The sequence below is a fragment of the Pan paniscus genome, chromosome 23, assembly GCF_029289425.2.
Source record: "Pan paniscus chromosome 23, NHGRI_mPanPan1-v2.0_pri, whole genome shotgun sequence".
Classification (NCBI taxonomy): Eukaryota; Metazoa; Chordata; class Mammalia; order Primates; family Hominidae; genus Pan; species Pan paniscus.
Window position 1 is genome coordinate 55,241,135 of NC_085927.1, and position 14,702 is coordinate 55,255,836.

At 53.7% G+C, this 14,702-nt stretch overlaps 1 protein-coding gene across 3 annotated transcripts in view; it reads left to right on the forward strand.

The window, feature by feature from the left end:
* The window catches only part of RIBC2 (RIB43A domain with coiled-coils 2), a 52,800-nt gene that overhangs the window by 5,584 nt on the left and 32,514 nt on the right, over window positions 1-14,702 (forward strand). For all 3 annotated transcript variants that reach the window (XM_063603150.1, XM_034949132.3, XM_003812388.5), the window contains exons 3-5: window positions 2,027-2,371; window positions 10,294-10,412; window positions 13,953-14,180. In XM_063603150.1, coding sequence (XP_063459220.1) covers window positions 2,035-2,371; window positions 10,294-10,412; window positions 13,953-14,180 — 684 coding nt within the window. In that variant the 5' untranslated portion in view covers window positions 2,027-2,034. The remainder of the gene's footprint in view (window positions 1-2,026; window positions 2,372-10,293; window positions 10,413-13,952; window positions 14,181-14,702) is intronic.

Below are 14,702 nucleotides of genomic sequence, written 5' to 3' on the forward strand. Positions count from 1 at the left end.
ATATGTATATGTATATGTATATATATATATATATATATATATATATATAAAACAACACCGCCCTGCCCCCTACCTCTTAATTTTCCCCTCCTTTCTCCTCAGAAGTGTTTATCATTCCCATGCTTTTTTTCTTTTTTCTTTTGAGATGGAGTCTTGCTCTGTCGTCCAGGCTGGAGAGCTGTGGCGTGATCTCAGCTCACCACAACTTCCGCCTCCTGGGTTCAAGTGATTCTCCTGTCTCAGCTTCCCGAGTAGCTGGGATTACAGGTGCACACCACCATGCTGGGCTGATTTTTGTATTTTTAGTAGAGACAAGGTTTCACCATGTTGGCCAGGCTGGTCTCAAACTCCTGACCTCAGGTGATCTTCCCGCCTCTGCCTCCCAAAGTGTTGGGAATACAGGCATGAGCCACCAGGCCCAGCCCCCACGCACTATTTATGCTTGTACTATTTATGTATGTATTCATAACAATATAAAATTGTTTTTATGTGTTTTTAAAATTTATGTAAATGGTATCCTATTGAATAGATCCATTTGCAGTATGCTTTTCTTTCATCCAGGCTTGTATTTTTGAAATTAATCAGTGATTTACATATAGAGAGTATTCATTTTAATTGTTTTATGGCATTTTATTATATGAATTAACTACAGTTTCTTCATCCATTCCCATACTGATGGCTGGTTTAGATTTTTTTTTTTTCAGTTGTTTTGTCATTGTGGACACTGCTGCAATGACTGTCCATGAATTGTGTCCCTAGCACATGTGAAAGGGATACCTAGAAGTGGAATTGATGGATCAAAGGTAGTTTTATGGGATATTGAAAAATTGTTTTGTTGTAAGTGTACCAAGTTACACTCCTACAAGCAGCAAATGAGAGGTTTTTGTTTTGTTTTGTTTTGTTTTTGAGATGGAGTCTTGCTCTGTCACCAGGCTGGAGTTCAGTGGAGCGATCTCGGCTCACTGCAACCTCTGCCTCCCGGGTTCAAGCGATTCTCCTGCCTCAGCCTCCCAAGTAGCTGTGACTATAGGCACGTGCCACCAAGCCCAGCTAATTTTTGTATTTTTAGTAGAGACGGGGTTTCACCATCTTGGCCAGGATAAGCTCGATCTCTTGACCTCGTGATCCGCCTGCCTCGGCCTCCCAAAGTGCTGGGATTACAGGCGTGAGCCACCATGCCCGGCCGCAAATGAGAGATCTTGTTTCCCCACATCCTTACTAATGTGTGCCATTATTAGCATTTTAAATATTTTGCCTTCGATTCATTGGATGTTTCCCACCTTGTATGGGTGATCATCCTTTCATAATTGTATTGATTACTCAGGTTTTTTTTTTTTTTTTTTTGAGACAGAGTCTCTTTCTGTAACCCAGCCTGGAATGCAGCGGCATGATCTTGGCTCATAGCAACCTCTGCCTCCTGGGTTCAAGCGATTCTTTTGCCTCAGCCTCACGAGTAGCTGGGACTACAGGCTCCTGCCACCACGCCCGGCTAATTTTGTATTTTTAGTAGAGACAGGATTTCACCATGTTGGTCAGGCTGGTCTCGAGCTCCCAACCTCAGGTGATCCACCCACCTCGGCCTCCCAAAGTGTTGGGATTACAGGCGTGAGCCACCACACCCAGCCTCAGGTTTCTTTATAGTGATTTGCCTGGCCGTTCCTACACTTTGCCCATTTATTGGGTTGGGGTTTTGGGGTTTTTTAAATTGATTTGTAGGTACTCCTTGTATATTCAGGATACTAATCCTTTAATGGCTGTGTTACTTTTTTGGAGGGTTGTATTACTTTTGCAATCACTGAAAAAAATAGTTTTTAAAGTAGATTCATGGGCTGGGTTCAGTGGCTCACTTCTATAATCCCAGTGACTGGGGAGGCTGAGGCAGAAAGATGGTTGGAGGCCAGGAGACCAGCCCAGGCAACATAATGAGGCCCTATCTCTAAAAAAGTAAATAATAAAAAATAAAATGGATTCAAATTTATTTTTTCCTCTGAATCCTAAGCTTATGGATATGCTGTATCTCTTCCAGCTGCTGAAATGAGGCAAAATGACAAAATCGTGTGCATATTGGAAAACCGGAAAAAGAGGGATAGGAAAAATCTCTGTAGGGCTATCAATGACTTCCAACAGAGCTTTCAGAAGCCAGAAACTCGCCGTGAATTTGATCTGTCCGACCCCCTAGCCCTTAAGAAAGATCTTCCAGCCCGGCAGTCAGATAATGATGTTCGGAATACGATATCAGGAATGCAGAAATTCATGGGAGAGGATTTAAACTTCCATGAGAGGAAGAAATTCCAACAGGAACAAAACAGAGAATGGTCTTTGCAGCAGCAAAGGGAATGGAAGAACGCCCGTGCTGAACAAAAATGCGCAGGTAATGAAACAGAAGAGATGAGCTGGTCTCAACACTCTCTTCAACAAACCAACCCTACAGTTTTTGTGGGATTTGTTTAAAGTCCTACTAATTTGCACAGACAGCCACATGCTACTTTGGCCCTGTGGGGAAAGAAAAGTCAGAGCCTGCCCTCCGGGAGGGAAACACCTGCAATCACGCCTCAGTCATGTGGAAAACACTTTCCGTGTCGGGGTCCCAGTTGGATGCCAGCATGCAGAGGTAACTCAGAATCGGTCCCTGCCCTCCAAGTCTGCGGGGAAGGTGAATGGGAAAGATGCAGGTCTTCCTGAGTCTCTTGGGTGCTGTGGTAGAAATTCCTACAGGGGACTTTGGGGGTGGAGCTGCAGGCATGGTGGTCACATGCCCTCCCCGGGACTCCCCAAGCCCAGGGAACCTCTTGGGCAAAGGCTCCAAGGCAAGAAACAGCCTCTCACTGAGGGAACTGCAGAAAGCCCTATGCGTCCTCACTGAGGTCAGAAAGCCCTATGCGTCCTCACTGAGGTCAGAAAGCCCTATGCGTCCTCACTGAGGTCAGAAAGCCCTATGCGTCCTCACTGAGGTCAGAAAGCCCTATGCGTCCTCACTGAGGTCAGAAAGCCCTATGCGTCCTCACTGAGGTCAGAAAGCCCTATGCGTCCTCACTGAGGTCAGAAAGCCCTATGCGTCCTCACTGAGGTCAGAAAGCCCTATGCGTCCTCACTGAGGGAACTGCAGAAAGCCCTATGCGTCCTCACTGAGGTCAGCAGCATTCTGCTCTCCCAGCTCCTCTTCACGCCTGCACTCGAGCAGCACTGACCCTCCCAGCCACTTCTGTGCCGGAAAGACCAGGTAACGAAGACGACAACATCCCTGCTCTCTTGGGGTGTGTCAGCGGGTGATGGAATGGTAAGGAGCTATGAGGAAGACAAAACAGGGACCGGGCACAGAGAGGAATGCACTCCGCCTTCTTGAGCCCCTCCTCTCTGCTTGTTAGTTTGCAGTCTCCTTGCTCGGCTCATCCTCCTCCCAGCCTCTTCTCTCCCCAGTCTACTCTCCATGAGTGATGTGTCCCCAGATCATCTTCTCCCATTCTTCTCCCACTCCTACCAGATTTATGCCCTCCCTGCTCCACTGGAACTGCCCTGGCCAACCTCACCAGTGACCTCCATGTCGCCCAATCCAAGGTCGGTTTTTGACCTTCATCTTGACCTAACAGTTGATCACCTCCTGCTCCTGGAAATCCGCATGCAATTCAGCTTTCAGAACACCACTCTCACATTAGCTCCCTTCCCATCCAGGTCCTTTGTTGGTTTCTCATCTGCTCAGCCTCTGGATGTTGTTCACACCAGTGCTGTCCTCTACCAGCTAAACTCACCCGAGTGATCTTGTCCGGTCTCATGGCTTTAAATGCCACCTATAGGCCATCATTTCCCAGGTTTATACCTCCAGCCTGGACTCTTCCCTGAATCCAGACTCATAAATTCATCTAACTTCTCTTGGATGTCTGATGCACTTGTCAAGATCAGCACAAGTCCAATAACTCTGTTCTTCCCTGCAGACCTGACCTTCTACCCACATCCGTGACAGCTCCTTTCTTCTAGCTGCCCAGGCCCCAGCCCAAGTAATCTTGACTCCTTCCTTTCTCTCCATTTTTCAACTACTTTCCACACCCTCCAACATTCCCATTCTGAACTAAGGCTATCAGCATCTCTCGGCTGGGCGCAGTGGCTCATGCCTGTAATCTCGGCATTTTGGGAGGCCGAGGAGGAAAGATCACTTGAAGCCAAGAGATCAAGGCCAGCCTGGGCAACAAAGTGAGACCTCATCTCTACAAAAAATTAAAAAGTTAGCTGGGCATGGTGTCATGCCCATGTAGTTCCAGCTACTTAGGAGGCTGAGGCAGGAGGATCACTGAGCCTGGAAGGTCAAGGCTGCAGTGAGCCGTGATTGTGCCACCACCCTCCAGCCTGGACAGCAGAGTGAGACCCTGTCTCAAAAAAAAAAAAAAAAAAAAAAAAAGACCGGGCACAGTGGCTCATGCGTGTTATCCCAGCACTTTGGGAGGCTGAGGCGGGCAGATCACGAGGTCAGGAGATCGAGACCATCCTGGCTAACACGGTGAAACCCCATCTCTACTAAAAATACAAAAAATTAGCCGGGAGTGGTGGCGGGTGCCTGTAGTCCCAGCTACTCGGGAGGCTGAGGCAGGAAAATGGCGTGAACCCAGGAGGCGGAGCTTGCAGTGAGCTGAGATTGCGCCACTGCACTCCACCCTGGGCGACAGAGTGAGACTCCATCTCAAACAAACAAACAAACAAAAAGCATCTCTCAGCTGCTCTTTGGGTCTCTCCCCTTATCCTACAGAGTAAACATTTCACTCAGAGTAAACGATTTTTTTCAGAGACCTACAACACCTTCACAGTCTGGCCTTATCTCCTGCTATGCTGCCCTCTCACTCCATTCTTTCCACACTATCTTGCTGTTTTCAGATGTGAGTGTATCAGGCTCACTTCTGCCTCAAGGCCTTTGCATGTGCTGTTCCCTCTGCTTAGAAATGTCTTTCCCCAGATATCTGTAGGGATCACCACTCTCCTCCAGGGCTGTGCTAAAGTGCTATCTTATCAGTGAGGCTTCCCCTGACCCCCTATTTTAAACCCTGTACCCTCCTCCCACCCCACATTCCGTATCCCGTTGCTTTATTTTTCTCCATAGCCTTGATCACTGATGTGTTGTATGGTTCATCCATCTCCCAAGTGGTCTAAATGTCCACCTCTGGCCAGAAGGCTTTGTTTCAGCTGTGGACTTGGTTCTTCAGCGGTCTCCTTGACATCTCGCAGGACCCCTCACAACATATCGGAGAGCAGCCCTGGATCCTCTTCTGCATCTGCTCCTTTTTCCATCTTTCTCCTCCTACTAACTGGTACCTCCTGCCCTTAAACCAGAAGTCTAGGGAATCATCCATGACCCACCCCTGACTCCAGGCCATCTCTGACTCTTGTCCCTTCTACCTCCTGCATATATTTTGAACTGTCCGCTTGTCCCCATCCCTGCTGTCACCCTTGTGATGCAAGCCACCATCTCAGCTGAACAGACCTCTGCCAAGATCTTTCTGATGGCCTCCACTTCCTTTCTTGCCCCTCTCTGGTCCATTCCCAAAACAGCAGTCAGTGATACTTTTAAACAATGTGGGGTTTGGCCAGGTGTGGTGGCTCACACCTGTAATCCCAGCACTTTGGGAGGCCGAGGTGGGTGGATCCCCTGAGGTCAGGAGTTTGAGACCAGCCTGGCCAACACGGTGAAACCCTGTCTCTACTAAAAATAGAAAAATTAGGCAGGCGTGGTGGCATGTGCCTGTAATCCCAGCTACTTGGGGGGCTGAGGCAGGAGAATCACTTGAACCCAGGAGGTGGAGGTTGCAGTGAGCCGAGACTGTGCCACTGCACTCTAGCCTGGGCAACAAGAGCGAAACTCGTCTCAAAAAAAAAAAAAAAAAAATGCGGGGTTGGACAGCATCACCCTACCCCTTCGATCCCAGCTTCAAGCCCGCTAATGGCTTCCCATGCACTTGGAAAGAGATGGAGAATCCTCCTGCAGCCCACAGGCTCTGCATGCTGGGCCTCTGCCCACCTCTCCACTGTCAACTCCGCCCCCTCCACTTGCTGTGTTCCTGCCATCTTCCTCTTTCACTTCTGGATTCCACTGAATCCTTTCCCACCCCAGAACCTCTGCACCTGCTCCCAACCCACTTTTGTCCTGCAGGTCTCAAGCATCATTTGCTCCCAGAGGAGCAGTCCCCTACCCTCCCCGCGAACCTCAGCTGCCTCAGCCGGGAGCCCCCAGCATATCTCCTCTTGGTCTCTCCGTCCTTTCCTCCCTGTCACTGCTACAGTTGGTATTAATACATTTATTCTGAGTTCATGTGTTGGTTAATGTCTCCTCTCCTAGGCAGCAAGTTCCAGGAAGGCAGGAAAAGCCCTTTCTGTCTTACTCCCCATCATGTATCATGTGCCCAGCAAAGTGGGACCCCCATGCTAGGCTCTCCATGGCTCTATGTTAAGTGGATGAATGAACAAATGAACGGTGAGAGGTGAGGCTGACTGTGCAGAGGCCAGAAATTGAAGATAAAAGAGTTTCGTCTCTGTTTTTGGAGACAGTGAGGAGACCCACAGGGCACAAATACTTGAATGAAGAAACTTCTGATCGATGACTTTTTCTTTTTTTTTTTTTTTTAATTTTAATTTTAATTTTTATTTTTATTTATTTATTTATTTATTTATTTTTATTGCTCATTCTTGGGTGTTTCTCGCAGAGGGGGATCTGGCAGGGTCACAGGACAATAGTGGAGGGAAAGTCAGCAGATAAACAAGTGAACAAAGGTCTCTGATTTTCCTAGGCAGAGGACCCTGCGGCCTTCCGCAGTGTTTGTGTCCCTGGGTACTTGAGATTAGGGAGTGGTGATGACTCTTAACGAGCATGCTGCCTTCAAGCATCTGTTTAACAAAGCACGTCTTGCACCACCCTTAATCCATTCAACCCTGAGTGGACACAGCACATGTTTCAGAGAGCACAGGGTTGGGGGCAAGGTCACAGATCAACATGAGCCCAAGGCAGAAGAATTTTTCTTAGTACAGAACAAAATGAAAAGTCTACCATGTCTACCTCTTTCTACACAGACACGGCAACCATCCGATTTCTCAATCTTTTCGCCACCTTTCCCCCTTCTTTCTATTCCACAAAACCGCCATTGTCATCATGGCCCGTTCTCAATGAGCTGTTGAGTACACCTCCCAGACGGGGTGGTGGCCAGGCAGAGGGGCTCCTCACTTCCCAGTAGGGGCGGCCGGGCAGAGGCGCCCCTCACCTCCCGGACGAGGCAGCTGGCCGGGTGGGGGGCTGACCCCCCCACCTCCCTCCTGGACAGGACGGCTGGCCGGGTGGGGGGCTGACCCCCCTACCTCCCTCCCGGATGGGGCGGCTGGCCGGGCGGGGGGCTGACCCCCCCACCTCCCTCCCGGACGGGGCGGCTGGCCGGGCGGGGGGCTGACCCCCCAACCTCCCTCCTGGATGGGGCGGCTGGCCGGGCGGGGGGGCTGACCCCCCCCACCTCCCTCCCGGCCGGGGCGGCTGGCTGGGCAGAGGGGCTCCTCACTTCCCAGTAGGGGCGGCCGGGCAGAGGCGCCCCTCACCTCCCGGACAGGGTGGCTGGCCGGGTAGGGGGCTGAGCCCCCCACCTCCCTCCCGGACGGGGCGGCTGGCCGGGCGGGGGGCTGACCCCCCCACCTCCCTCCCGGATGGGGCGGCTGGCCGGGCGGGGGCTGACCCCCCACCTCCCTCCCGGACAGGGCGGCTGGCCGGGCAGAGGGGCTCCTCACTTCCCAGTAGGGGCAGCCGGGCAGAGGCGCCCCTCACCTCCCAGACGGGGCGGCTGGCCGGGCGGGGGGCTGACCCCCCCCCACCTCCCTCCCGGCCGGGGCGGCTGGCCGGGTGGGGGGCTGACCCCCCCCCACCTCCCTCCCGGCCGGGGCGGCTGGCCGGGCAGAGGGGCTCCTCACTTCCCAGTAGGGACGGCCGGGCAGAGGTGCCCCTCACCTCCCGGACGGGGTGGCTGGCCGGGTGGGGGCTGAGCCCCCCACCTCCCTCCCGGACGGGGCGGCTGGCCGGGCGGGGGGCTGACCCCCCCACCTCCCTCCCGGATGGGGCGGCTGGCCGGGCGGGGGGCTGACCCCCCCACCTCCCTCCCGCACGGGGCGGCTGGCCGGGCAGAGGGGCTCCTCACTTCCCAGTAGGGGCGGCCGGGCAGAGGCGCCCCTCACCTCCCGGATGGGGCGGCTGGCCGGGCGAGGGGCTGAGCCCCCCCACCTCCCTCCCGGACGGGGCGGCTGGCCGGGCGGGGGGCTGACCCCCCCCACCTCCCTCCCGGACGGGGCGGCTGGCCGGGCGGGGGGCTGACCCCCCCACCTCCCTCCTGGACGTGGTGGCTGCCGGGCGAAGACACTCCTCACTTCCCAGACGGGGTGGCAGCCGGGCGGTGGGGCTCCTCACTTCTCAGACGGGGCGGTTGCCAGGCGGAAGGTCTCCTCACTTCTCAGACGGGGCGGCCGGGCAGAGACGCTCCTCACCTCCCAGACGGGGTTGCGGCCTGGCCGAGGCGCTCCTCACATCCCAGACGGGGCGGTGGGGCAGAGGCACTCCCCACATCTCAGACGATGGGCGGCCGGGCAGAGACGCTCCTCACTTCCCAGGTGGGATGGCGGCTGGGCAGAGACGCTCCTCACTTTCCAGACTGGGCAGCCAGGCAGAGGGGCTCCTCACATCCCAGACGATGGGCGGCCGGGCAGAGACGCTCCTCACTTCCCAGACAGGGTGGCGGCCGGGCAGAGGCTGCAATCTCCGCACTTTGGGGGGCCAAGGCAGGCGGCTGGGAGGTGGAGGCCGTAGCGAGCCGAGATCACGCCACTGCACTCCAGCCTGGGCACCATTGAGCACTGAGTTAACGAGACTCCGTCTGCAATCCCAGCCCCTCGGGAGGCCGAGGCTGGCGGATCACTCGCGGCTAGGAGCTGGAGACCAGTCCGGCCAACACAGTGAAACCCACCAAAAAAACACGAAAACCAGTCAGGCGTGGCGGCGTGAGTGCAATCGCAGGCACTCGGCAGACTGGGGCAGGAGAATCAGGCAGGGAGGCTGCAGCGAGCCGAGATGGCAGCAGTACAGTCCAGCTTTGGCCCGGCATGAGAGGGAGACCGTGGAAAGGAGAGGGAGATGGGAGACGGGAGAGGGAGAGGGAGACGGGAGAGGGAGACAGGAGACGGGAGAGGGAGATGGGAGAGGGAAACGGGAGACGGGGAGACTTTTTCTTAACATAATAATTCTGCAAGCTGGGCATGGTGGCTCACACCTGTAATCGCAGCACTTTGGGAGGCCAAGGTGGGTGGATCACCTGAGGTCAGGAGTTCAAGACCAGCCTGGCCAACATGGTGAAACCCCATCTCTACTGAAAATACAGAATCAGCTGGGCGTGGTGGTGCGCGCCTGTAATCTCAGCTACCCCGGAGGCTGAGGCAGGAGAATTGCTGGAACCCAGGAGGCAGAGGTTGCAGTGAGCCAAGATGCACCACTGCACTCCAGCCTGGGCAACAGAGCGAGACTCCGTCTCAAATAATAATAATAATATTATTATTAATAGTATTGTTAATAATATTATTTATTAATAGTATTATTATTAATTAATTATTATAATGATGTTATTATTCTGCAAAGGAGGTATGTCCTGCTTCACAGGTAAGGACACAGGCTCAGCAAGGCTAAGTAATAGTTGAGGTTAACAGAGCTCGGAAATGTCTGGGCTGGGATGTGAGCCTCCTCTGTTTGACTCCAAATCTTCACATTTTGCTTTTGGACCTTCTACCTTGACCCCTTCACCTCCTACTCCTCCTCTTTCTCTTCCTCATTGGCCTGACCAAGTCCTCCTGCCACTCCACAGTATCTGTCATCTGGCCCCACTTCCTCCATAGAGTCCTGTCTGGTTTCTTGCTCTTTCACTTCTGGATTCCGCTGAATCCTTTCCCAAAACCTCTGCACCTGCTCCCAACCCACTTGTTTTGTCCTGCAGGTCTCAAACGTCATTTCTTGGGGCTGTAGAGTATCTCTTGCCCACTGTAAGGATGTAGCTGCCTCAGGATAGAGCAGGACAGCAAGGGGCACACCACCCGCCTGTCCCAGGACCCCAGCATAGTAGTGATCACTAGCACTCATCTGGGAGCTTGACTCTCCCACAGCCTTCAGAGGCAGGTCCTATCATTATTGTTCCCGTCCTCATGCTCATGGCTAAGGACGTGGTAGGAAGCAAAGGCACGAACAGCCACATGTGGGAAGGTGCTCCTGTGGCCAGGTCGATCTGATTGCTTCTTGCCTCCTTTCAGAGGCCCTCTACACAGAGACAAGGCTGCAGTTTGACGAGACAGCCAAGCACCTCCAGAAGCTGGAAAGCACCACCAGAAAGGCAGTTTGTGCATCTGTGAAAGACTTCAACAAGAGCCAGGTATAGGTACTCCGAGACCTCGGGCTCGACGACTGGAGGGGAGGATGAGCCCACTACGGCTTCCCAAGGCTGTCCGGCCTCCCTGGGATCCCAGTCTCAGCCTGCTCCCTGGTCACATGACCGGCCCTGACAGAGACCCTGATGGGCTGCCTGATGACAGAGATGGATGAGACCCAGTCCTGTCCCTTAGCTCTGAATCTTGGAGGGAAACCTGCCAAACTAGCCATGTAACCTGGGGAAGTCAGCTCACCTTTCTACACCTCAGTTTCTTCTTCTGTAACATGAGGATGGTGACATCCACCTAGACTGTTACCGCCTAGCTCTGCTCCACTGCCTGGTGCTGGTTTCCATCCTTCCCACCTCTCAGACTTCCCCTTTACTGACAACAGCTACTTGGATGCTCACCGATGGCAGGGATGATGAAGAAGATCATAATGAGCTCGAACACTGGGGCCTCCTGAGACCTCCCGCCTCCTCTCTAAACTCTGGCCCCCCTCCTCCCACACACTCCCCTCCCTCCAACCTGATGCTGAAATTGCTGAAATAGGTTCTTCTTTTTGTTTCTTTGGTTTTTTTGTTTGTTTGTTTCTGAGACAGGGTCTCACTCCATCACCCAGGCTGAAGTGTAGTGGCACGATCACGGCTCACCGCAGCCTCGACCTCCCAGGCTCAGATGATCCCCCCACCTGAGCCATCCAAGTAGCTGGGACTACAGTCACGCGCCACCATGCCCAGCTAATTTTTGTATTTTTTTGTAGATACAGGGTTTTGCCATGTTGCCCAGGCTGGTCTCAAACTCCTGAGCTCAAGCAGTCCTCCCGCCTCAGCCTCCCAAAGTGCTGGGATTCCCACATCTGGCCCTCTTTTCGTTTTGGAAATTAGAGCTCGCCCCCCTGCCTCTCCCTCCCCCCACAAAGTTTTCTTTTCAAATGCAATTCTGTTTTCTGGTGGGTGGGGACTTTGCCTGGCTTCGTTGATCAGCTTCGCTCATCAGCTAGAACTATGGTCCCCAAAGAAGGCTGTGCAGGATCTGTGGGAGAGCAGATACCAGAGCCCTGCTTCATATTCATTTTTAACCTCATCACTTTTGATTTCCATGTACATGTGTAGTTATAAGCATGTGCTATCATTAAGGTAGAGTAGTACCATGCTGTGAACTAAATATATTGGAGATACAAGCTCAAAACTGTCCTGGTGGAGGCAGGCAGTCAAAAATCCCAGAGAGGCTGGACCAGACACCAGAGAATGTGGGTTTTCAACATGGGGGAGAGGAACGAGGCGAGCCAACTGCGGGGGCTGGGGAGGACCAAAAGGCAAAGCAAGACACCTGAAGTCCGAGCTCACCACCCAGTGAGCTGCATAGGTCTTAGAGATCATCCATCCCTGCCCTTCATTTTACAGAGGGCGCCCAAAGAGGGGAGGCTGTTCGCTCCAGTCCCCACTGCAAGTGAATGGCAGGATGTGGGGCCCTTGACAATTAGTCCACTGTTGGCTGGTGATCCGCTCATTCATTTATGGAAGCGATGGTGATGATGATGATGATAATTCACTCATTCATTCATCAATTCAACCAATGTTTATTGAGCCCTTCCTGCTGGGCATTGGAGTGGCTTTTGCTAAACCCTATTGTCTCATTCATCAATTTATTCATTCATATATTCTAGAAGATGTTTAATGGGCATCCACAGCCTGCCTGGTTTTCTCAGACCCCCGGCTCCTCATGTGGATGCCACAAGGCAGCACCATTGCAAACACTCCTGCACTGGGAAAAGCCGCCCTCTGGCTTCTGCAGCTCTGCTCCTACCTACAACTAGGCTTTTTAATTAACCTGGGATGTTAATCCAAAGCCCAAGCAGGCCGGTCCAGTTCAACAGGAAGGACACACGTGAGGGCCTCCAGTTCTCGGGTCGGGGCTCACTTTGTCAGAGAGGCATTGTGGCATCAGGGTGTGGCACGCAGGCTCTGGAGCCCGACCACACGGGTGCAAGACCAGGCTCTGCCCTGCAGCCTTGAGCAGGCCACCCACTGCGTCCATTTGATCATCTGCAGAATGAGGAAGCGACAACACCCTCCTCTGTCAGTCAGAATGTGCTAACCCTTGCTGGGGTAAGAAGCAGCAGTCTCAGTGGCTTAAACAGAAAGTTGATGTTCCATGCATGCTCCCTGCCCGCCATGGACGGGCTGTGAGGCCTGTTCCTTGGCATCCTCACTTTGGAGCCCAGGCCCTGGGATGGAGCGACTGCCAGCCAGAGGATCCCTGCAGGAGGAGGGAAGGAATGTGGCTAGTCCCCGCAGGCTTCCTCCCAGGAGCAGTACTGCCACCTCTGCTCACATTTCTTTTTTTTTTTTTTTTTTTTTTTTTTTTTGAGGTGGAGTCTTGTTCTGTTGCCCAGCCTGGAGTGTGCAGTGGCGCGATCTTGGCTCACTACAAGCTCTGCCTCCCGGGTTCACACCATTCTCCTGCCTCAGCCTCCCGAGTAGCTGGGATTACAGGCCTCTATCACCACGCCCAGCTAATTTTTTCTATTTTTAGTAGAGATGGGGTTTCACCATGTTGGCCAGGCTGGTCTCGAACTCCTGACCTCGTGATTTGCCCACTTTGGCCTCCCAAAGTAAGAACAGTGTTGAATCACTTGAACCTGGGAGGCAGAGATTGCAGTGAGCCGAGATTGTGCCACTGCACTCCAGCCTGGGTGACAGAGCGAGACTCCGTCTCAAAAAAAAAAAAAAACAAACAAAAAAAACGGGTGTAGGAGCTTGGAAGGATGAGCTGACTTCCTTAGGGAGTACTCAGTGGCAAGTCCGGTATTGAAGTTGGGCCTGTCTAACTACAAAGCTTGTACTGTGTGACTCAGTCAAGCTGGCCTCTGGTGAGCACATGTGGGAGGCCGGCTCCTTGCAAACTGCCCTGTCCATGTGTTACTGAGGACAGCTGTAAACCCAAGTACATGTCTCCTAAGCCATCTCCTGACTTTACAGAGAAATGACTGCAGCCCAGAGAGGGGAGGTGACTTGGTATAGGCCACACAGCCAGGGACCCCCCCCAGGGAATCAAACAGAAGTGAGACCTGGAATTACTTTGTACTGGGGGCTGCGGCTCAGGACCACTGAAGTGACAGTGCATTTTCCACCACTATTGTAAATCACTCTGTTGAGCGTTCTTTGCAGCCCACAGATGTCCAAGGGTTGCCAGGGGCACAGAGCCCTGCCTTGGGTGGGACCAGGCCCACGCGGGGTGTCGGCCTAATCCAAGGAGGGAGTTCCCTGCCTTGGCAAGTTGGTGCAAGACCCGGAGCTCTTATGCACACACCCAACAGGTGGTGATCCCCCGAGTCCTGCCCACCCGCCCAGCAGTGCGCAGGCAGCCAGGGGTTCAAGGACCCACCCACATCCGTGCCTGACAAGTCTCCCCTCCACCCGACTCCTGCTGCCCTTAGCATATCCTCCCCTCGAGGGCCCCCAGTGAGATTTGCTGGCCTGGGTGTCAGAATGCCCCTGGGGTCACTCAGACCATCTTCTTTAATGTCTTCACCTGCTTAGGCCATCGAGTCAGTGGAAAGGAAAAAGCAAGAGAAAAAGCAAGAACAAGAGGACAACTTGGCCGAGATCACCAACCTCCTGCGTGGGGACCTGCTCTCCGAGAACCCGCAGCAGGCAGCCAGCTCCTTCGGGCCCCACCGCGTGGTCCCTGACCGCTGGAAGGGCATGACCCAGGAGCAGCTGGAGCAGATCCGCCTAGTCCAGAAGCAGCAAATCCAGGAGAAGCTGGTGACTGCCCCGCCCCTTTTTCCAGAGCCCGTAGAGCCAGGCTTTTTGCTCCCACTGCCTTCCAGGCACAAATGTAGTTGTAGCAGGCCTTGTGCTCTGCCCTAGGACCTGCCCTCAAGCAGTTTCCCTTCTAGTCGGTGGGAGACAAGAGCCAGATAGTCTCACACCCGTATGATGTGGCATCAGGAGTAGGAGTGCCAAGATAGAGGACAGTAGAATGGGAAGACATTGAAGCAAAGACCCAAAAGAGGGTAGGGAGGGAGCCATGTGTCTACCTGGGAAAAGGGCGACCGGGCAGGGTGAGCTGCAAGGGCAAAGGCCTTGAGGCAGGACCCTGCCAGACCTGCTCAGAGAAGGGCGTGGAGCCTGGTGACTAGAGTGGAGTGAGGAGAGGGGCAGGTACGGAGGCCTCAGAGGCAGACGGTCGAGGTCCTGGCAGTCCACTGGGGAGGACTTTGGCTTCTTCTGTGACTGAGATGGGGAACTCTGCAGGGTTTTGGACAGAGGAGTGACAGGATCTGA